We start from the raw sequence: 22,132 nt of genomic DNA, 5'->3' as shown, positions 1-22,132 counted from the left end.
CCATCAAGTCAGTTCAGACCCTTAGTGACCCTGTATAGGGTTTCTGAGGAGCGGCTGGTGAGCTTGAACCACCAAACTTGCTGTTCAAACCGACTTTGCAGTCCAGCGTGTTAACCTACAGTGCCAACTTCAGGACTCCTAAGACACAGTAGTGCAATTCGTTTTTTCTTTCATTTGGTGAAACGTTTTATTTTTAATTAATGGACTGTGATGCCCTTTCCGGGTCTGGCAATGTGTTAGCTAATCAGCACCCCAAATGATCCCCATGTTTCACTGCCAGAGAGGTACAGTCCTTGGCCACTGTTGTAGCAGTGAAGGTGTATGACTTGTATTATACCCAAATTCTTCTCATTTGTACAGAAGTAAATCTAGTTTTTATAGCTGAAGTCTACTTCTAAATTAGGAATCTACAAAGTCCATCCAAAGACTAGGAAGGTCATTCAAATCGTTTTATTTCATCTTACTAATGAGGATTTTTGGGAGCTGCTTCCTATAGGATGCTACTTAGTGGTATCTCCATGGTTTTCATAGTGTATGTGGCTCAGTGTTCACGAGAAGCTGCTGCTGCTTTTGGGTGCCCTTGGATTGATTTTCAACTCTTAGACACCCCAAGTCCAGGATGGTTCACTCACTACCTGTAATTTGTGTACTAAGTAAAGAAACTGCTGCTCCTTTTCTACCAGGCCCTTCATAGAGAGTCGTGGTTGTCAATATGCAAGCTTCTCCTTGCAGCTGCCCACTGTGCCAAGCTGAAGCGGTTTGGCATTTTCAGAGTTCCCTCCCACTGGGTTGGCCTTGGAGAGTCTGGGATTGGGAAACTTTGGTACGGATGTGTGACAGGAAAAATTCCTTGTATTAACAGACCTTTTCCTTTCTGAAAAACCCACAGGACAAAAAGTCAGTGGAAAGCACTTGCCTTTGTTTTGCGCGTCTAGTGGACAACTTCCAACATGAGGAGGTAAGCAGGTCTCTTTGTTGGTGGTTTTGAAGTGGTCAGATTACTGAGCCACAATGTGACAGTATCTTTTTCCTTTGTGTTTCCTGAAGAATTTACTCCAGCAAGTGGCCTCCAAAGACCTGCTTACAAATGTTCAACAACTCTTGGTAGTGACTCCACCGATCTTGAGTTCGGGGATGTTTATAATGGTGGTCCGCATGTTTTCTCTCATGTGTTCCAACTGCCCAACTCTAGCCGTTCAGCTTATGAAGCAAAGTAAGTTCTCTTTTATTCTCCTGCCTCAAGCTTGCTCTCCCCCTAATACCTGAAGGCAAGGAAGTAGAAGGATTAAGTTACTAATATCATTGTGGCTGTGGCTAGGTGCCTTGGCGTTGATTTCAAATCCTACCCACTCCCTGTGGCCGAGGAGAACCGCTTCATTGGATTTCCTAGGCTGTCATTTTTGTGTCCTTTTGCCAAGTCTTTCTCCCCTGGAGCCAATGGTGGGTTCAACCAAGCACTTAACCTTTATGTCCCCAGGGTTGCTAGAAGATAAAGAAGGGCGATGTTAATACATGTTGGAATAATAAGTTAATACTTCAGAAATAACCATTTTAAAATCATAAGTTAAAGACTCAAATTGTTACTTTTTATGCATTAAAGTTTATTCAAGAGAATTCTGAGTTTATACTTAAGTAATAGCCACTTACCTTCAGCATATTGGGAGTTCTTTTTGCCCATGTTAGGGTTTCTAGCAGTTGATCTGATTCTAGAATCCTTTCTTCCCTCAAGAAGACTAGAACTCATTCTCACACAGACACATTTCTCTGATCTTTGTACTTTTGCATTTCTGAACTTCTTTCAGCCTGACCCAGTGTGCAGGAATTAAAGTGTTACTGCCCTATTACTGCAGGTTGCCAATTCCCCTCTTAAATGTTAGGACTCTTAAGCTAGTGTCACAGAATGGGACTTCAGAAAACATCTGTATATTAACTATTTCTATTAGCGTACTGGTTGTAATCTCTGAAGATATTACCCTGATGAGATTCACTGACCAAGTAACCCTTTGTTCCCATAGCCTCAGACAGAATATTAATACTTTTTATTTTGGGGAGAGTTTTCTTAGAGTTCTTGTTTAATAGTGTATTGGCACAGACCCTTGTAGAACAACAGTATTGTTGAGGTGATTTGTTGGAGAGATTCCTGTGAAAGCACCGAGTTCTGCCCAAACTTGAAGTTCCAGAGAATGGATGACTCCTTGCCCAAATAAGTTGTGGGAATGGGTAAACTCTTTGTGTAACCACAATGCACCTTGTTCTAACTGACGTCCCCAGGAGCCCTGGTGATGCTGCGGTTAAATATTCGACTACTAACCGAAAAGATCAAAAGTTCCAACTCACCAGTCACTGCCCAGGACAGGGCTGTGCCCGTCTGCTCTGTTCTATTGGGTCTCCAGGAGGCAGAATCCATTAGACAACAGCGCTGGGGGTGGGGCCATACTTCCTGAGGCTTGATTCAGACTAGCCTTTTCCCTGTTGCATTGCATGCCCTTAAATACTAGTGTGAGAAATTGCTAATTTACTTTTGTTTTTAAGTTTGGATTTTTTTCTTTTAATATGGTAAATAAAAAAATTTTTTTTTTTAATATTTCACTGAGGGTGCCGCATATTGATACTGTGAAGGCAGCTAGATTTCTGACATAAGGGTGCTTCCAAATGATAGTAGACAAGTGGCATTAAAGAGAAAGCAGGGCCCCCTCTCAGCTTGCTTTCTACAGCGTTATCACAGAAGAACTGTGTCTCCACATTTCATTGCCATCCTCTGGTCTCTAAGTAAGGTATACAGAATTTAAAGAGCTCTAATGCTGTGCACTGGTAGCGTAGTGGTTACGAATCGGGCTGTGAACCGCAAGGTCAGCAGTTCAAAACTACCAGCCGCTTCGCGGGAGAAAGATGAGGCTTTCTGCTCCCGTAAAGATTTACAGCCTCGGAAACCCTGTACAGGGTCGCTATGGGTCGGAACCGACTCAGTGGCACTTAACAACAACAACAATGCTGTGCACTTGATAGGGCATTAACAACACTGTATATTTTCAAGACTTAACATTGGTGCAATTTCTGTGAAGCCGAGGATGAATAGTCCACACCTCTGCCAAAATCCCTGGTGCCTACTTCTCTTGATGACAGACTTTGTTCATTATTGATGAAGCTTTCCAAGCAGATGTTGAAACAGATGTCTGCACATGTGTATTACTTTCCTACTTGCGCTTTTCTTGTGCCTATTTTGGGGTGGTGCTGTAGGATTAACACTGGACCACGAGGTCTGCGGTTCAGACCCACCAGCAACTGTATACACTGTCAGTATGAGTCAGAAGTGACTCCAGTGCACTTTATAACTACAGAAACCCCAATCTGATCCTTTGGAGCCTCCTATGAAGCTCTGGTAGCATAGTGGTTACGAATCGGGCTGCGAACCGCAAGGTAAGCAGTTGGAAACTACCAGCTATTCCACAGGAGAACAATGAGGCTTTCTGCTCCCGTAAAGATTTACAGCCTCAGAAATCCTGTACAGGGTCGCTATGGGTCGAAACCGACTCCACGGCACACAACAACAACAACATGGCACAGTAGGATAAGCACTGGTCTGGTAACCACAATGTCAGCTGTTCAAACCCACCAGCTGCTCCTTGGTCACTGGTAAGTTTAAACTGGCTCATCTTTTACAACAGCAGCACACTTAGAGAACCGCACCGCACACACACCACCGCCAGCAGAGCCCAGCTTGGGTTTTTGGGTTTCAGCTCTGGTGCAAACCTCATTACAGTGACCCTACATCAGAATGATTTTCCTGATAATTCCTCCTGGTCCTGGTGCCTTCTGGGAACAGAAGCTTGTGACAGAGAAGATTCAGACATTGACCACAGGTCATCAGTGGTATGAGTGGGGGCTTCCGAAAGTTTCGGGGAAAGTTTGAAGTCCCTTCATATTTGAAGCCCTGACAAATACATGATGTATTTGGATTGCGGATTACAGTGTATGTTAACTGCGATTTTGTCCAAAGCTGTGTGCTCCTCCAGGCCAGTAATGAAAGATTCTGGAAATCTCTGGGGAGACTGCAGGGCTTCTGATCAGGCACCCAGTTAGTAGTTTTAATGAGAAAGATACTTTCGGTATTTAAAGAAAACAAACCTTTCCCCCCTACTTTTTATTAAAACTCATTTGGACTTTTTATTTTAGTTTCGTTTTTCTTTCAAATAATAGGCATGGGTCCTGATTGCTTTACCCCTAGGGAAGGGTAGCCTTTGGAATTGGGAACTCGGACTAGTTTAATGGGCTTTGGTGGTGGTTGTTGTTGGTTTTACAGACATTGCTGAAACACTTCACTTCCTTCTGTGCGGCGCCTCCAATGGAAGCTGTCAGGAGCAGATTGACCTGGTGCCTCGGAGTCCTCAAGAGCTCTATGAACTGACGTCTCTGATTTGGTAAAGATTGGGCTTCGGGTAACACTAATGATAGCAGCAGTGGTTCTCAGGGCAGCTTCTGTTTTCCAGACTTTTCCTTACTCATAGGTCAAGAAACTACTTGCTGCAATAATGTCACTCTCTTCCCCGCAGCGAACTTATGCCATGTTTGCCAAAGGAAGGCATCTTTGCAGTTGACACCATGCTGAAGAAGGGAAATGCTCAGAACACAGACGGTGCGATCTGGCAGTGGCGCGATGACCGGGGCCTCTGGCATCCATATAACAGGATTGATAGCCGGATAATTGAGGTAGTAGTTTCATCGTACCGTTTAAATGAGTGTCTTATGGTGGAGAGTGTGGGTGGGGTTGGCGTGGGGAGGTGACAGTGCCTCTTATGTGTGCTCAGTTTTGAATTAACTCAAGATTTTCTCATTTTGTCTCCTGAGAACAAGGTCCTCCTTTCTGTTCAGGTCAGAAACCAGTGATGTTCTAGTCCTGCTTCTGCTGCTAAATACCAGATTGACTTGGAGCAAGTAATTTTAGTCCTCTGTTCCAGGTTCCTCAGTTCTGAAAGGAAACATGGCAGGAGTTAGGCCCGGCAGTACTAAAAATCCTCTCTTTCTTCCATCCCAAAGAAATCTGCTCAAGGCAAATTTAAATACAGATATTTGCTTCTCAGTATATTTCTAAGAGTGATTAAAAACATGGAAACAACCCAAAAGTTTATAAGTAAATGGTGGTAGATACAGAAACTTGCATGAATCCAAATTAATGAAATGTAATGACATAATAGGATACAAGGACTACAGAAGGATGTGAAGCTTCTAGGGTGGCTCAGCGAACTTGAAGAAAAAAGGACAATACTACAATGAAGAAAAATAGACTAAAAATTCGTAGTGATTTTCCATGACAAGTCTTCCATGTGGTTACTATTCTTATTTCCATACTTTCAGATTCAGCTAACATCAACATACAGTTTTTTAAATGACTACCCTAAGTTAGGGTGTGGTGGTCATTATATTATTTGAGATGCCCCTGCATCGTGTACTTTTACCTTCAATATGTCACATATCCATGAGTCTTCATAGATTCTCTAGTTTCCACTTTTGATATTTGAAATGTTGAAACAGTCACATTTCTTGTGCAGACCCTCTTCTTCAGAGGTGTTTTTCAGCAGTAAGTTTTGAAACATGAGTTTTTTAAAAACCTTTTCAAAGTTCTTATGAACAAAACAAAATGCAGAGTTCCCTTTTCTAAGGAAATTCTCAGCCCGCTTTTACCTTCAGCAAGCCTGACAGAGGTGTAGCAGGCGGTCAGCCAGCCCAGGTTAAGGGCCGAGGGCTCCACTTCTCAGTGTTCTTCTGAACGTTTTCTCAGTAATTGCCTCCTTGCCAATAGTTTTATCTTACATTTTCTAAGATTCCTTACTTTCCTACATCTTAGGAATTCTATCATTTGGGACATTGTAAGAGAAATAAATATTCTGGCCCTTTGTTGATAGATTATCTGAAATCAAGCAAATAATATTTCTCCAAATGACTTTAGGTTAGCGATGTACTGTGTAATGCGTGCGGCCTCTGGGGATTCCTCCCATAGTTGTCTGCCATTTGTGGATCGTTGGCAGGCTTATTAGAGTCTCATTGAAATGTCAAATCCACTGTCTACCTAGGGACCTCACCACCACCACCCCCCACCACCCCCCAAAAAAAATTAGGGTATTCATTTAAAGAAGGACTTAAAACCTTACTATGTAGTCATGTTTCTAGTTGATGGGTAAGACGACTAGATTTATGGATAATACCTATATATTTTTCCCTATCAGCAGTGTCTTTAACAACTTTCTGAGTACAAATGGCATCGTCGCTCATTGATGCCACGTGACTGGATCATTCATCAGGATTGATTTGATAGGGCTTATGAATATTATAGCTGTATTTAAGGAGGAAGGATTTGTTGGCTGGATGAGTCTTGTCATCTCCATGTTTCTAAATGCCCCACATTCTGTTACTGGAAACCTCCTGAAACACTGTAGGTTAGCATTGTGGAGGGCCTTGCTGTGTCTTCAGGTCATGAGTTTCTCCATGTTGATATTCAAGGTTTCTCTCTCTTTGCTCTCAGGCAGCCCATCAGGTCGGTGAGGATGAGATAAGCTTGTCCACTCTGGGACGAGTTTATACTATTGATTTTAATTCTATGCAGCAAATCAATGAGGACACGGGAACAGCACGTGCCATTCAGAGAAAACCTAACCCCTTAGCCAATACTAACACTAGTAAGTAAAAGAGTTCTATATTGTCACCTGAGTCTGATTTGCAATAATAATAATAGTAATTGATTCATTGCGTATCCCTATTATAAGTTTGTGGCATACTAGTAATTTTTGTGTCATGTACTTTAAGGAATGAATATCTTCCCCATGATTTTTTTTTTCTTAAATGTAACTCCAGTCTGAATTTGCTCCTGTAGTTGTTTCTCTGGTCCTGTTACTTCCATTCTGCCCGTTTTACTGAGTCTTTCTAACTTTTTATTTCACACTTTGCTACCTAAATTCTCTTAACTAATGAAACATGGATTCCATCAATTTTATTTTTTTCCTTCCAGTTTTTGACATCTGTCCCTCCCCACAGTGATTTCGTTCATTGCCTTGACAACGCCGCTCTAGAGCAGGCACCAGCAAACTTTTTCTGGAAAGGGCCAAGTAAAGAATTTAGACTGTGGCCTCTATGGGTTCCTGGTAATCAACGTTCCTCTATAGCCAGTCAACATGCCACTGAAAGCGCCAGAGACAACAGTAAATAAATGTCAATGGAGGTTTTGTGCTAAAATATCATTTCTAAAAGCAGTTGATGGATGGGCCGGGCCAGACTTAGCCCTAGAACTTGAGTTTGCTGGCCCCTGGTTTAGAGCTTATCTTTTATCAGTTCCCTTTTCCTTGTACCTGGTTCCATCAAAGTAGCAGAATCATCTTATTCTTAACAGTTCTGTAACTTCTAATCAACCAGTCACTGCATTTCTAGAACTCTCCTTGCTTTTTAGTCAATATTGACATCCATCCCCACTCCCATACTGTGTTGAATGTGCACAGGGGCTTCAGAAAGTTTGTGGAAGAATGAAATGAAAAGATGTGCAATTTCCTCACAAGCTTTTTGAATTTCCCTTATGCATTCCTAAAATAGTAGGCACAGTGATGTGATTCCTAGCTATTTATCTTCAGTGGGACACAATGGCCAGTGGCTGGATTTATGTCTGACCAAATGTTCTTTCATGGCCTTTAACCTTTTTATAAACCATCCCTGATCACATGAGACAAAGTTCACTTAGATTATCACCAAAAACCATTTAGAGCATCTCAGAAAATTGCAATATGGCTTCACTGCTGTATGTTGTTGACTTCCTTGGTTTCTGAATTCTGTCGCTGGATAAGGATTCTCCATTTTCTACCACAGGTGGATATTCAGAGTTAAAGAAGGATGATGCTCGAGCACAGCTTATGAAAGAGGACCCGGAACTGGCTAAGTCTTTTATTAAGACGTTGTTTGGTGTTCTTTATGAAGTGTATAGTTCCTCGGCAGGACCTGCAGTCAGACATAAGTGCCTTAGAGCAATTCTTAGGATAATTTATTTTGCGGATGCTGAACTTCTGAAGGATGTCCTGAAAAATCATGCTGTTTCAAGGTGTGTTCATGAAAATTGTCCTCACAATTTTAGAAATTCACGACTCTACAAGTAATTCTGATAACTTAGAAGTAGCACAGAATAATATGTATGTTCCTTTGGAGTCACTTGAGGTGCATTTTTTTGGCCTATGTTCATATTGATGAAAGAACGGTTAAGAAATGGTATTGTTTTGGTGGAATGGTTTCCTGAGGTATTTTGCCCTCACAGCAGTGAACAAATTAAAACAAAGTTTTATATGCAGATCCTTTCTCTTGTAGTCACATTGCTTCCATGCTCTCAAGCCAAGACCTGAAGATAGTGGTTGGAGCGCTTCAGATGGCAGAGATCTTAATGCAGAAGTTACCAGATGTCTTTAGTGTTTACTTCAGAAGAGAAGGTAATAGCATTCATGAGTATATATCATTGGCTCATGCTTCAGTTTAAATAATGCTTCTGTAGAAATATGAGTCGTTTTAATCTATTGTTATGTGCCATGGAGTTGGTTTTGACTCACAAGCAACCCTGTATAGGGTTTCTGAGGCTGTAAATCGTGACAGGAGCAGAAAGCCTCATCCTTCTTCCTTGAAGCAACCGGTGGACTTGAACTGCTGAGTTTGTGGTTAGCAATCCAACATGTAACCCGCTATGACTCCAGGGCTTGGCTCCTTAGTTTTAATCTATTAAGAATAGAAAGTAACTGATGTTTTATGTAAGATAAGACATTTGCATGCTTACACCTTTGGTGTCTGTGTTGTTTTGTGCTGCTGAGTCGGTTCTGACTCATAGCGACCCTATTTTACTGAAAGCAACTGGTGGGTTTGAACTGCCAACCTTTTCGGGTACCAGTCCAGTGAGTAGCCTGCAGCACCACAGCAGTGCTCTTTAAAGCGTGTGGAGTGCATTGTTTAATGCATCTGTTAGTTACTACAGACTGTAAAGTCACAACCAGTTGATAAATACTTAGAAGTTGTAATGACTTGTACTTTTATAACTTCTTATAGAGGTAATTATATATGGCATCATGGAGATGCTTTGAAAAAAAAAACAAACAGCTGTTGCTTTCTTTCCTAATGAATTACAACCGTAGGTAGACCATTTCCGATGCTTCAAATGATTGCTGTACACTAAATTGTGTAGATAATGGAATATCTCATTTGAGATTTTGGAATTGGCCATCAGTCAAAGAGACATGGTACTTTTCCGTTCTCTCCTTGCGTACTTCAAGGACAAAAGTCTATCACTCATTAGTTATTGGGTCTTCTGTAAGCGTGTTCAGATATCCAGACATTCTTTGTAAGCAGCAGAAATCTCTTCTTGGCTCTTTGGTCTTTGGGGCTTCTGCCTTCTGAAAGAAAGGAAATAATACTGTTTTCTCCTCAGCTACTCTTGAAGTTTTATCTTCTATCTTACAGACAATTGTCATTCACTTTCTGGATGCACTCAACTGTTTCATTCTTTTAATATCCTTTTCTTATGATGGACTCCTGTCTTTTCACATCTTGAAAATGTAGTGAACATACTAGTAAAATGGTATTCTGCAAAATCAGAAGCGATTTCTCACCATTTAGAATTCGTTTTGTTTAAATGGCAATGGCGTGTTTTTTTGTTTGTTTGTTTGTTTTGTTTTTTATAAAAAATCCAACAGTACATACAGTGAAAGCTTCTAAAAGTTTGTGGAAAATTTTCTTTGTGTTCCATTTTTCGCTGAAGTTTTTGAAGCACCTCATCTTGATGTGAGATCCTAGTTCTCCCACACCAGACTTTCTTCATTCACCATGTTTCTGTGAGTCATAGAATTTTAGGAAGCATATTTCCCATCCAGGAGATGAGAAGACATTCTACATTTGACTTAGATACCTTGTCTTAATCTTACATCTCTGTATTGCCCTCCTGATTGGGTCAAGTTGAGAAGCTGGGGTATGGAATGTTGTTCCCATGGCCTGCTCTTTTCCAGTCGGGTCAGTGTGTCTATGTTAGCATTTGAGTGTGTGCATGTGGGTGGGCGTCCTGGTTGAAACATGGCTTCTCTTCTCGTCTGTTGCTGTGAAGGTGTGATGCATCAAGTCAAACACCTAGCCGAGTCGGAGTCTCTGCTGACGAGCCCACCAAAGGCTTGTACCAACGGATCCGGGACCGTGGGGTCCACCACGTCTGTCAGCAGTGGGACCGCCACGGCGGCCACTAATGCAGCCGCTGACTTGGGGTCCCCCAGTTTGCAGCACAGTCGAGACGATTCTCTAGATCTGAGCCCTCAAGGGTGAGTTGGAGCTTGGCTTTGATTTCTGTGGGGTTTTTCTTCATTGGTTTAGTTTGTTTTTGCCTTTTTCTCTACAGAAAATAAGATGTTGTTGGTGTTGCTCCTAATTACCACATAGTCAATTCAGGCTCATAGCATCCTGTATATGATTTCCTTGTGTTTGCACCGCTGACCCTGTCAAGGTTAACAGCTCAGTACTTATCTTACAGCGCCACACCAGGAGGAAAATATTAGAAAATGTGTAGTTCCTATTTTCTGTTTTATATTTCATGAGCTGTTTAATGCAAATGCAAAGAAGACTGCACCTTCATTGTAAACCTACTACCAGGGGGCTTCCAAGAGTTCTTAGATAATGAAAGTAAAAGACAAGAAAATGTCCCACGAACTCTCTGAAGCCCCCTCATCTAGTGACCCCCCTTTGCAGCACCCACAGGCTGTATAACATGGCCGCCTGACACGGAGGGGAACTGAGGCCCGTGACAGGGTGTGACTCACCCAGTGTCGCAAGTATCTTATAGAGTCATGTTTCTGACTCAGATCCCGCCCTTGTCCATTACAGCTGCAGACAGATCAGCTTCAGGATAGAGTGAAAGGAAACAATCAGTGTTTTGAGAAAGTGAAAGGAAATACACAAGAATCCCACCTTTCTCTTTCTGCTGCATTGGCACATGGCAACAAATGCACAGGGAAGCAGGGGCTGCCTGTCCCACTTTCCACCTTCTTTAGCACACTTACGCTCTTGGTGGTCTGATGGGTGGCTGGCCCTGTGTCCTGGTGGGCACAGACCTCATTCCTTGGTATTCAGAGCTTCACATTGCTGTCAGTGTGCTGCACCATGAACCACACTTCAGAAATTCAGAATTTACTCAGAGGCATTTGAGGAAAATATCGGAGGTCAAACGTAAATTTCAACTCAGGGTAGCAGTGTCCTGGTGCAGCAAGGAGGGAACTTTTCCAGGGCTGAGCTGCTCTTGGTGCCACCTGGTGGCAACTGCTCATGCTGGCAGCTGTGGGACTTGTGACTGGCTGGGAATTCTGGCAGCACGGTGCTGGTGTTACTTGAGGAAGCTGCTGGAAGTAGCTACTACTGGTGTCGTTAGCCCAGCGTGAGGAGAGTGGGCCTAGAGGGTACCAGGGACTCTGGGATAAAGATAATAGTGTGGTCATTATTGTTAATCTTCCTCTACTTGTCTCTTTGTTACAGTCGATTAAGTGATGTTCTTAAGAGAAAACGGCTGCCAAAACGAGGGCCAAGAAGGCCAAAGTATTCACCTCCCAGAGATGATGACAAAGTAGACAATCAAGGTAATTCCTTTGTTGAAACCCTGGGGCATAAGAGAGGCCTTGAAAGAGGAAGAGGGAAGTACGGATAGACTCAGACTTGGTTAAAACATTGCTGATAGCTTTTAGAATGTGTCAGCTTCCTGAGAGTCCTTGAAAGTAATTTATTAAGATTGTGAGTCTTAAAGTTGAGTTAGTTTTTATCATGTGTGCTAAAAAGATTTAACTGCCGTTTTCTTTTCATAGCTAAAAGCCCCACCACTACTCAGTCACCGAAATCGTCTTTCCTGGCAAGCTTGAATCCAAAAACGTGGGGGAGACTAAGCGCACAGTCCAACAGCAACACCATTGAGCCGGCACGCACTGCAGGAGTTAGTGGTCTTGCCAGAGCCGCCTCAAAGGACACCATATCCAATAACAGGTGAAGTGGGGGGCCGTTCAGGATTCTCTAACTGCAGGAGCGGACCCGGTGCCATTATTTCTGCCAGCACTTTGATTATATGGAGGTGAAGCATGGAGTCCGAACTTGAACTTATGCTCAAATTTTAGATGGATGTTCAGAGGAGCTTCAGGTGGATTCCTCAGGTCTTGAACCCTTGTGTTGCGTTGTTGTAGCTAGGTGCCATCGAGTCGGTGCCTACTCATAGCGACCCTGTGTACAAACGAACGAAACACTGCCCTGTCCTGGACCAACCTCACAATTGTTGCCACACTTGAGCCCATTGATGCTACCACTTTGCCAATCCATATCTCTGGGGGCCTTCTTTTTTTTCTCTGACCCTCCACCTTACCAAACATGATGTCAGTTTGTCGTACTGTGGTGGCTTATGAGTTGCTGTGATTCTGGAAGCTATGCCACGGGTATTTTAAATAGCAGCAAAGTCACCCGTGGTGGACAGGTTTCAGATGAGCTTGCAGGCGATAACAGACTTGGAAGAAGGAGTGATGAACTACTTACGAATATTCAGTCACTGAAAACCTTATGAATAGCAGAGAGCCCTATTGTTGGGTACTGCCAGTCTGTTACTATGCCTCATGGCGACCCCCTGTGTCCCAGTAGAACTCCCCGATGGTGTTCAAAACTGACATCTCTACAGAAGTAGACCACCATAACTTTCTCTTCTCACAGAGCTGCTGGATGGGTTTGAACCCCCAGCGTTTTGGTTAGCAGCTAAGGGCTTAACCACTGCACCACCAGAGCTAGAGTGGCATTTCCCACCATCAAGTCCATTCCAGTTCAGCTCCTTGTGGGGTTTTCAAGTAGCATCTGGTGGATTTGACCCTCCAACCTTGCAGTTTGTCCAGTGCCTGGACCGTTTCTAACTGGGTCACAAAAGCAAACATGTTACGATAGTTGTGGTGCCAGTTCCTCAGTTGTGTTATGGACGAGGGAAAGCTGCCTCTATCCATGTCGATGGATTCCTCTACCCTCTGTGATAAGAACAAGGGTTCTAGGATACTGTGTGGTGTCAAATCAGGAGAAGTGTGCATCAAGGATGTAGTCTGTTACCATCCTTACACAGTCTGTATGAGGAACAGTTAATCCAAGGAGCTGAATTGTGTGAAGAAAAGCAGCATCAAGACTGAAAGAAGGCTCAGATAATGCAGTAATGCAACCATGCCTCCTTGATGAAGATCAAAGTCTACAGCTTCAGTATGGGTCATACCTCTACATGAAAAAGGCAGACATGGTCACAGATGGACCAGTAAACATCACGATGAGTGGAGACAATCCAGATACATGATCTATGCCCATGAAGGCAGCAGCCAGGAAATCAAATGACACATTTTAAAAAAAACAAAGATGTCCCTTTGAAGATTTAAGGTGTCCCTGACCTAAGCCTCGTTATTTACAGTTGCCTCATACACATGAAAAACTAGACAATGAATCAAGAAGACCAAAGAAACATTGATTCCTTCGAATTATGCCAAGAATATTGACTATACCATGGACTCTCGGAAGAATTTGCCAGTATGTATTGAAAGCTCTCTAGCGTAGTGGTTACAAATCAGGCTGCTAACCTCAGGGTCAGCAGTTTGAAACTACCAGCTGTTCGCGGGAGAAAGATGAGGCTTTCTGCTCCAATTAAAGATTTACAGTCTCGGAAACCTTGTACAGGGTTGCTATGATTCGGAACCGACTTCACGGCATATAACAATTGAAAGACATACCACCGGAATGCTCCTTCAAAGTGAGGCACAACTTCATCTCACGTTAGCTGTTTTGTTAGGAAGGATCAATTCTTAGGGAAGGACACTATGGTTTGTATGTAGAGTATCAGCAAAACAAGAAGCGTGACTGCAACAATGGACTGGAACGCTGCAAAGATTGTGAGGCTAGTACAAGACTGGGCGGTGCTTCATTTTGTCGCTCGGAGTTGGAACCAACTCAGTGGCACCTAACAAGAAGCCACTGCCATCAGACTGAGAGTGTTAGGGGAGAACTGGTTTTTTAGAATTTGAGACTATCACTAACCTGTTTGGCAACCATATATAGTTTCTTTTTAAACTTACTGATTTGCTTTTTTGTTGTGTGTTTTGTTTTGTTTTGCCCTGGGTGTACATAACAAGTTATTCCCTGTGCAAATAAGTAATTGTAAACATTCAACAAATGTCTTTGGGAAAATAAGCGGGTGTTTTGGGGTTGGGGTGATAGATTGGTTGATCTATTGATTAATGAAAATCATTAGGCACTTATATTTCTAAATCTTTTGGCATTTGTAATCTTAGCAGCCAGACCTCGTTTGTCATAGGTCGTCAGTGTCCAGGAAGTGTTTGGGGTCTGTAGAGGTTCCTACTTGTGTTGGGAACAGTAAGGGACAGTATTAATGTTATCTGCATTTTAGGAAACAATCAGGTGAAATGACTTTCGGGTGATTGCTTAGGAAACGGATTCTGTAAGATCCAAAGAAGAAACAGCGTTTTGTTTATAACTTGTGTAAATCCGCTATGCACTTTAGGAACCTCATTTCTCTGGGTGTATCTTAGCCCATTTTCAAAATGATAGTGGTTTGTTTAAAATGGAATCTGAATGTATGAAGTCTCCATAGCCTAGATAGATGTGTAGGTATGGGACCTCTGTATTTTTCATGGATCAGAAATTATCACTGAGATCCTTTTCCTCTTCCCCTGACAATTCAAGATCTCCTTTTTTACTTCTTACAGAGAAAAAATTAAAGGTTGGATTAAGGAGCAGGCACATAAATTTGTCGAGCGCTATTTCAGTTCTGAGAACATGGATGGGAGCAACCCTGCTCTGAACGTTCTGCAGAGACTTTGTGCGGCAACTGAACAACTCAACCTCCAGGTACTGTGTCCAGCGCGGCCCTCAGCTCCTTCCTCCCCCGTACCAACACGCACACATACACACGCACATACACACACACACACACACCCCTAGAGCTGTCAGGGTGGCCTTTCTGTGGGTGTGATCCTCCTTTCCTTAGGGATTGGACACTAAAGCTGTCTGTGGATTTAGCGGTCATTGAGCACCTTGTTTTTTTTCTACACATGGTTCAGAATGCTATTGTTAATATACTAGAAGGCATTCCAGTTCCTAGCAAATGAAGAGACTCCAGAGCTGTCCCTCCACACGTGTCCTTTTCTAAGGTCTTGTCAGCGGTAGTTGATTCTGTTGTCAGCATAGCCCTCTGTGCCTGGGGTCTGATAGAAGTCAGGGGGAGTCAAGAGTAAAGGCGAAATAATAGCTTATTAAGTTTCATATGGTTGTTAAGTTTACATAGATTTTTTTTTATGTGTTTTAAGCAATTTTGGTAGTATGTGTTTTCAAAGAAAATTCTCTATTTCATCTAAACCTAAAAGCCACACTTTGTATTCTTGTTTTAGCTTTGCATTCTGACCGTATAGCTCCTTTTTTATTTTCACAGTGTTATTTTAAAGAAAACTTTGGTGGTTGAAGGTGAATATTCTTTATTACGTTAGTATGAATTTGACGTATTTTCCCTCTTATGAAGTACTAATGCCGTGTCTGTGTACAATCCTATTTTCCAAGGGTCTACCAAGACTATGGCACAGTCCCTCCTTTTAAAGGTTCAGTGCCTGATAGGGAGATGGAAGTCGTGCATTGTCTAAGTGCTGTGCAAATCCATTTAGAATCACTGTCCGTGACTCTTACAGGTGGATGGTGGAGCCGAGTGCCTTGTAGAAATCCGTAGCATAGTCTCCGAGTCAGATGTCTCATCCTTTGAAATCCAGCATAGTGGGTTTGTGAAGCAGCTGTTGCTTTATTTGACATCTAAAAGTGAAAAGGATGCTGTGAGCAGAGAGATCAGATTGAAGCGATTCCTCCATGTGTTTTTTGCTTCTCCGGTAAGTTGGCTAACACCGCACTGCCTGTACACCTCATTAGAAGAACCGCTCTCTGCTAATGTGTCTGTTTTCATCCCTTAATCATCTTCGGTAGCTGTTGGTCAAGATCTGGAGGGAATGCTACCCGTTTGCTTAGCCACAGCTGGATTCCTCGGCTACTCGTCAAGTCATTAGTAACACGGCACAATGATGGTGATTTAATGAAGCCCACAGTGGCCATGGTGGAATTTTCTGAGCCTCTCCCCTCCTGTGCCCCTCCCCAGACTAGTCCCTCATCTGTTCAGTGTATTTTATTCTCAACGTGTATTTGTGAACTTTTTGTTGTTGCAGTATATTTTTTAGAGGCGACAAGGTCGACATAGCGTAGCTGTAGATGTACGAGACACAAGATATAAAACACAAGACAGAATGGCTCCTCCTCCTTCACCCATAGAGGGTGAGAGCAAGAGGGTAGCTACACTTAGACACCAGTGGCTTAGCAACGTTCTGCGTGTTTACAAATGCGGAGTGAGAAGGCATCCCAAGGGACATTTCTCTCTGGATGGTGTGTGCTATAGGTCTGCAGCTTGCTCTCCTGTGCTCCAGCAAGCCACTTCTCCCAATCATGTTGAGTGGAGGCATCTGAGACCCGCTTGTGTGCCTTTCTTTGTTGTTGTTGTTGTTATTAAGTGCCGTTGAGCTGATTCTGACCCATAGCGACACTGTGTTCTTTTAGCTCCCACAAAAACAATTATTTATTTGGGTACTCATTAAATTAGGGGATAGACTTTTGGTTATGTGTATGTATGTGTAGGTCTGTAATCTCTTACCCAGAAGCCTTGGGGTTGGATGTGTCCTGAGTGTTCTAAAATAAAATACATACAAGGGAACAAACAAATTTGTGGAAAATGGATTATATACTTTCCTGTCTAAAAATCATGTCAAATTTTCCTGTTGCAGAGTGTTGCATTTTCGAAAGGCCTGGTTTAACCTCTTGACTTATTTATAACCGTAGCTTCCTGGAGAGGAGCCCATTGGCAGAGTTGAGCCGGTGGGGCACGCACCTTTGTTGGCACTAGTTCACAAGATGAACAACTGCCTCAGCCAGATGGAACAGTTCCCAGTCAAAGTCCATGATTTCCCTAGTGGAAACGGGACAGGAGGCAGGTAAGGATCACGGCCTGGCTAGTCCTTTGCCACTGAGCTTAATTTGTATTTTTCATTTTTTTTTTAAATGTAAGGTGGCAAAAGGTCTAGTAAAGTAGTATAGTTTGCCCGAAAAACAGCTGTCAGGACTAAAGAAATTAAAAAATACAGTCTGAAGCACGATGCTTGCAAAAGGGGGGCTGCGTGAGCAACTCATAAATTATACTTAGTTTTGCTCACATTCACATCGATTACATCAGTATGTGAGAATTCTGTGGATAAGAATAAGAAAAGGAGTCAATATTTAAGGCTTTGTGCGATAATGGGCTATCTTATTCGGTGATAAGTGGTGTGTAGCACTTTGTATTTTGAGAGTCTTTATTTGTGTTTATTTTTAATTGATACTGTTATAATCTAAATTTCTGTGGTTTTCAATAATATGCTGTGGTGAGTTCACAGGACTCACTGAAAGAATCGACTGTAAAAGTTCAGTGCTGTGTTCTATGAAATGTTAGAAGCTTCATGGGTGTTTTGGCCAGAAGCCTAGAACATGAGAAATTAGGTTGATTGGAAATCCAAAATCTGAATTATTTTTAAAAAGATTTCAACTTTTTGATGGAAGTAAAATGATATGCATAATTGAAGGGAATGTTAGTGTTGATTAGGTGGTGGTTGGTTTTTGCTTTTTTTTCCCCCTACCTTATCTTTGAAATGTCACGTAAAGTGTGATACTCACTTTTGATCACTTATACTGTCCTATTGGAAGTCCAATTTTCTGAGCCATTTGTGAATTAAAGGGAACTTTTCAGTTTGGCTACTTTATGCCTGAGAAAAACATGAAGGTTTTCATTGTTGCATACGTTTATATAAGATAACTATGTTGATACGTATGAATGGAGTTTTTCCATGGCCTTTTTGAAGCCCCCTCATTTCTGTCAATAACTGGAATGGAGTAGTGTTGCCCGCCCTTCCATTAGTGTTTCCTCTGTGGCTGATGGCACAGCTTCTGTATCATGAACATTAATCTACAGCATTAGGAGGTTCAGGACTATTGTAGATGTTCAACTGTTGGGGTCAAAAATTATATAGCAAAGCACATTTTAATTTTAGAAGTCATTTTGTGGCTGCAATACTGGAATGCAGAAGAGATTGTTTTTTAAAACAGGTAGAATTGAGTAGGAAAGGCTTAAAACGATTGGAGAAGTGGGCATACTCACTGGTTGAGGAACTTTTACCCAAAGAATTCAACCTCCACACGGCGAGGTATTCCTGCTGACGTGAGGTATTCCTGCTGACGTGGAATCTTGCGACAGGGATAGAATACTGACTTAACTGTTTCCCCGTGCATGCGTACATACCTGTCTTATTTCTTAATAACTTAACAGTCTTGAATTGCTTCTTTACCATTTACCTAACTGGTAAGTGCGTGCTTTGTGTGCCTTATGGAAAAGCTAAGGTTATATTTGTTTATATTAGCTTGTTTCACGTGAATTAATGTGTGACTTGATTGTGACAATAATAGAATAACTTATTTTTTCACAAATTATCTTGAGCTTTTCTCTCAACAGAGGATCACAAGCTTTAAAATTTTTCAACACACATCAGTTAAAATGCCAGCTGCAAAGACAGCCGGACTGTGCCAACGTGAAGCAGTGGAAGGGAGGGCCCGTCAAGATCGATCCCCTGGCTTTGGTGCAGGCTATCGAGAGATACCTTGTTGTCCGAGGTATTTTCCGTGTGTGCTGTCTGTTCTCATATAGATGTAATGAATTACATAGTAAGAGACATAACCTTCATGCATGAGAGCAAGTCCGAAAGTACTGCTACTAGGGGTTCATACATTCATGGGTTTATTCCAAACACAACATGGTTAGACACGTCTGTGCGAGCCGTGGATGGCTGTAGACAAGTTCTCTCAGTGATACACATGTCTTAGTCTCCTTCTTGTTGTTAAGTGCTGTCGAATCGATTCCGACCCATAGCGACCCTGTATAGGGTTTCCAAGGAGCAGCTGGTGAGCTCAAACCATCGACCTTGCATGTCAGACAACTTTGCAGTCTGATGCATTAGTCCACAGTGCCACACCAGGACTCCTTTTTAAAAAAAAGATCCAGTGAAACATGGCTTCCAAGAGGATCTGTTGGCTGTGTTTCATTTAAGTCACTGAGATCAGCTCAGAAGGTTAAGGAGACTTATTTGAGGGGCCCCAAAGGGGTTGTCGTGATTCATTCCCTCAGGACATGGGAAGATTCTGAAGAAGTTTTAAGAAAGTGCAAAAGCGTTTTGGTGACAAAGAGGTCAAAAAAGCTGCGTTTTGGGGTTCCCCCACCGCAGCACCCACCTTTGCAGTCTTGGTATGGCAAGCTGTTTGAACTACAAGGTTGCCGGTTCAAGTTCACCAGCTGCTCCTTGGAAACCCTATACAGGGTCGCTATGGGTCAGAACTGACTCCATGGCACTTAACAACAACAACAACAACAACAACAACACAGCACCTGTAGCAAGGGCTGTCCCAGGAGAATTCTGTTGGAAAGCTTTATCACATCTGTTCTACAGCCCTTCAGACTTCTCTGTTTGCTCTCAAAACTCAACATAGTAAAAGAACCCGATTGTGAGCCTGGAAGGTGCCAGGAGCGCCGGTTAGAGAGCTGGCTAGAGGTCTGTGCCTGTAGACCTAGGTAGAAGATATGTCAAGATTTTGGTATTTTTATTGAATAAAGATTGCTGTGGTTTTGCAGCAGAACTCCTTATCCAGTGTGTCAGTCACTTTTTCTTTTTTAGTTTTTATTGCGAGTTGACTGATAGTTTACATGGGAGAACATGGTTTTATACTCACCGTTTCATTACAATGGTTACACTCTCCTCTGTGCATCATCATTCCACAGTATTTTCTCCTGTTTCCTCTGTTTGTGTGTTTTTTGTGAGGAATGTATACAGAGACACTCAGGAATATATAATCATTTAAACAACCCAAGACACATTCTACAGCAGCACTTTCTGACTTAACCCTGGGACACACACACATGGACACATCGCCACTATTTCTCTGCTTAATGCTTTTTCTGGTAGACTTAGAATGCCAACGACTTGTCCTCCACTCATGGATTTCATGTCTAAGTACATAGGTGTGCACTAAGACATTCGGGTTGGACTCTAGCTTACGTGATGGAATCATGTGTCTTGTTGGAGTTCAGGAGAAATGACGTACTGCGTTCAACAGCTTCCTTAGATCTTCTTCCTGCGTGCTCAGAGTGGAACCTGTGCATGGTTTTTGTAAGACCCTGCTGGTTCAACTTATAATCATGAGGAATTTCGTTTAATAAGATTTCTCTGATGGCTTTCTTCGGTCTTTAGGGTATGGAAGAGTCAGAGAAGATGACGAAGACAGTGATGATGATGGATCAGATGAGGAAATAGATGAGTCCCTGGTAAGAGATGCTCCTCCCATTGTGCTGTGGAGCATGAGTGTGTGCAGGACCTGTAGCTTAAACAGCTTTGGGTTTGCTTTTTCCAGGCTGCTCAATTCTTGAATTCCGGAAACGTGAGGCACAGGCTCCAGTTTTACATCGGAGAGCATCTGCTGCCGTACAACATGACTGTGTATCAGGCTGTAAGGCAGTTCAGCATACAGACTGAGGATGAGAGGGAGTCCACGGACGATGAAAGCAATCCTCTGGGAAGAGCTGGTATTTGGACAAAGACTCATACGATATGGCAAGTCTGAGCAGCTTGTTTGGGTTTAGGCGTTTTTGGTTTTGGTCAGCTTTGATATTTTAGTTCCAAAAGCCACTTTAGATGTTTCATCTTGTGCGTGTATGTATATTTGGCTGCTTCTCCTTCGGTCTACTAGAAAATGTATATGAGGCGCCTTCAGAAATTCATGGAAATTCCCACTCTTTTTCCTCTCCTCTCATATGTCTGGCGGAGGCACTGTGGGTTAATGCACTGGAGTGCAAAATTGGTTTGAACTGCAAAGTCAGCGGTTCAAGCTCACCAATTGTTCCTCAGAAACCCTATACAGAGTTGCTATGTATGGGTCAGAACTGACTCAACGGCACTTAACCACAACAGTGTACTCATGGCAGTCCTCAAGAGTTCGCATCTACTTTTCTCGACTCATTCCAGGTCTTTCTGTAAGACAAAAATAGCATCTACAAATGATCCTGTAGTGATAATAAGTTTGGTACCTTGGAGCCAGTGGAGGATTTGGCTGGCTTGCTGGCTGCCACCCTGAGTGGGTTTTTTGGGGGGCCCTCCTCCTCGGAAGGTGTGCTGTCGGCAGGCAGTGCAGTGGCCATTCTCAGAGAGAGAGGGGGCAGACCCAGGTTCCTTGTGAAAACTCGTGGCTGTGGCTTGCATTTGTTTTGGTTGTAGAATAATCAGCAATTTCCAAGAGACTTGTTTATGGCTTATGTACTTTCCTGCCCTTTAGGTACAAACCTGTGAGAGAGGATGAAGAAAGTAATAAAGATTGTACTGGTGGTAAAAGGGGAAGGGCCCAAACGGCTCCAACCAAAACTTCGCCGAGAAACGCCAAGAAGCATGATGAGCTCTGGCACGGTGAGTGGCTGGTGGCCCAGGCAGCTGCTCCCTTGGGGTTCCGATCTAGCAGTAACACCTGGGATATGGCTACAAACAGGGAAACAAGTGCTTTCCACCAGACCTTTGCATGTTTTCACGAAAGGGAAACTAATTTCATTCACTCTAAATGAGACTTCAGTCTGGATGTTGTGATTTTATTATAATTGTGTAATACCAGAAGGCTTCAAAAAGTTCATGGAAAAAAACACACTACCTTGTCATTCTGCTTTATCCGCAAACTTTTTAAAGCTCCCTGGTGTAGCAGTTATAGAAGCTTGAATGAACTCCCAGTGGACTTCTGTTTTTCCCTGGACAGGGCACTCTTTTTGTGTTGATTTGTGGACAGGAGCGTGCCTTAGAGTTAGGTAGGCTGCACTGTCACTGCAAAGGGACCACCGGCTGTCAGTTGATGAAGTTCTCCCCTCCCCTGCACAGTAAGGGCAGTATGGTCGTTCCCCATAGATAACCAGGTTCCTTCTGTTTATACTAAGGCTTTCTTGTGA

At 42.7% G+C, this 22,132-nt stretch overlaps 1 protein-coding gene across 1 annotated transcript in view; it reads left to right on the top strand.

The window, feature by feature from the left end:
• TRIP12 (thyroid hormone receptor interactor 12) overlaps nucleotides 1-22,132 on the top strand; it is a 121,567-nt gene that overhangs the window by 78,002 nt on the left and 21,433 nt on the right. The window contains 17 exon segments of the mRNA XM_006866729.1: nucleotides 890-958; nucleotides 1,048-1,213; nucleotides 4,301-4,418; nucleotides 4,551-4,707; nucleotides 6,599-6,671; nucleotides 7,846-8,074; nucleotides 8,335-8,453; nucleotides 10,106-10,313; nucleotides 11,518-11,618; nucleotides 11,841-12,015; nucleotides 14,760-14,901; nucleotides 15,732-15,923; nucleotides 16,918-17,069; nucleotides 18,602-18,774; nucleotides 20,403-20,476; nucleotides 20,563-20,762; nucleotides 21,481-21,608. Of these exon segments, the coding sequence (XP_006866791.1) occupies nucleotides 890-958; nucleotides 1,048-1,213; nucleotides 4,301-4,418; nucleotides 4,551-4,707; nucleotides 6,599-6,671; nucleotides 7,846-8,074; nucleotides 8,335-8,453; nucleotides 10,106-10,313; nucleotides 11,518-11,618; nucleotides 11,841-12,015; nucleotides 14,760-14,901; nucleotides 15,732-15,923; nucleotides 16,918-17,069; nucleotides 18,602-18,774; nucleotides 20,403-20,476; nucleotides 20,563-20,762; nucleotides 21,481-21,608 (2,476 nt within the window).

This window comes from Chrysochloris asiatica, unplaced genomic scaffold (genome assembly GCF_000296735.1).
Source record: "Chrysochloris asiatica unplaced genomic scaffold, ChrAsi1.0 scaffold00096, whole genome shotgun sequence".
Lineage (NCBI taxonomy): Eukaryota > Metazoa > Chordata > Mammalia > Afrosoricida > Chrysochloridae > Chrysochloris > Chrysochloris asiatica.
Note: the sequence above shows the minus strand (reverse complement) of the source record. Positions and strands in the feature narration are given on the sequence as shown.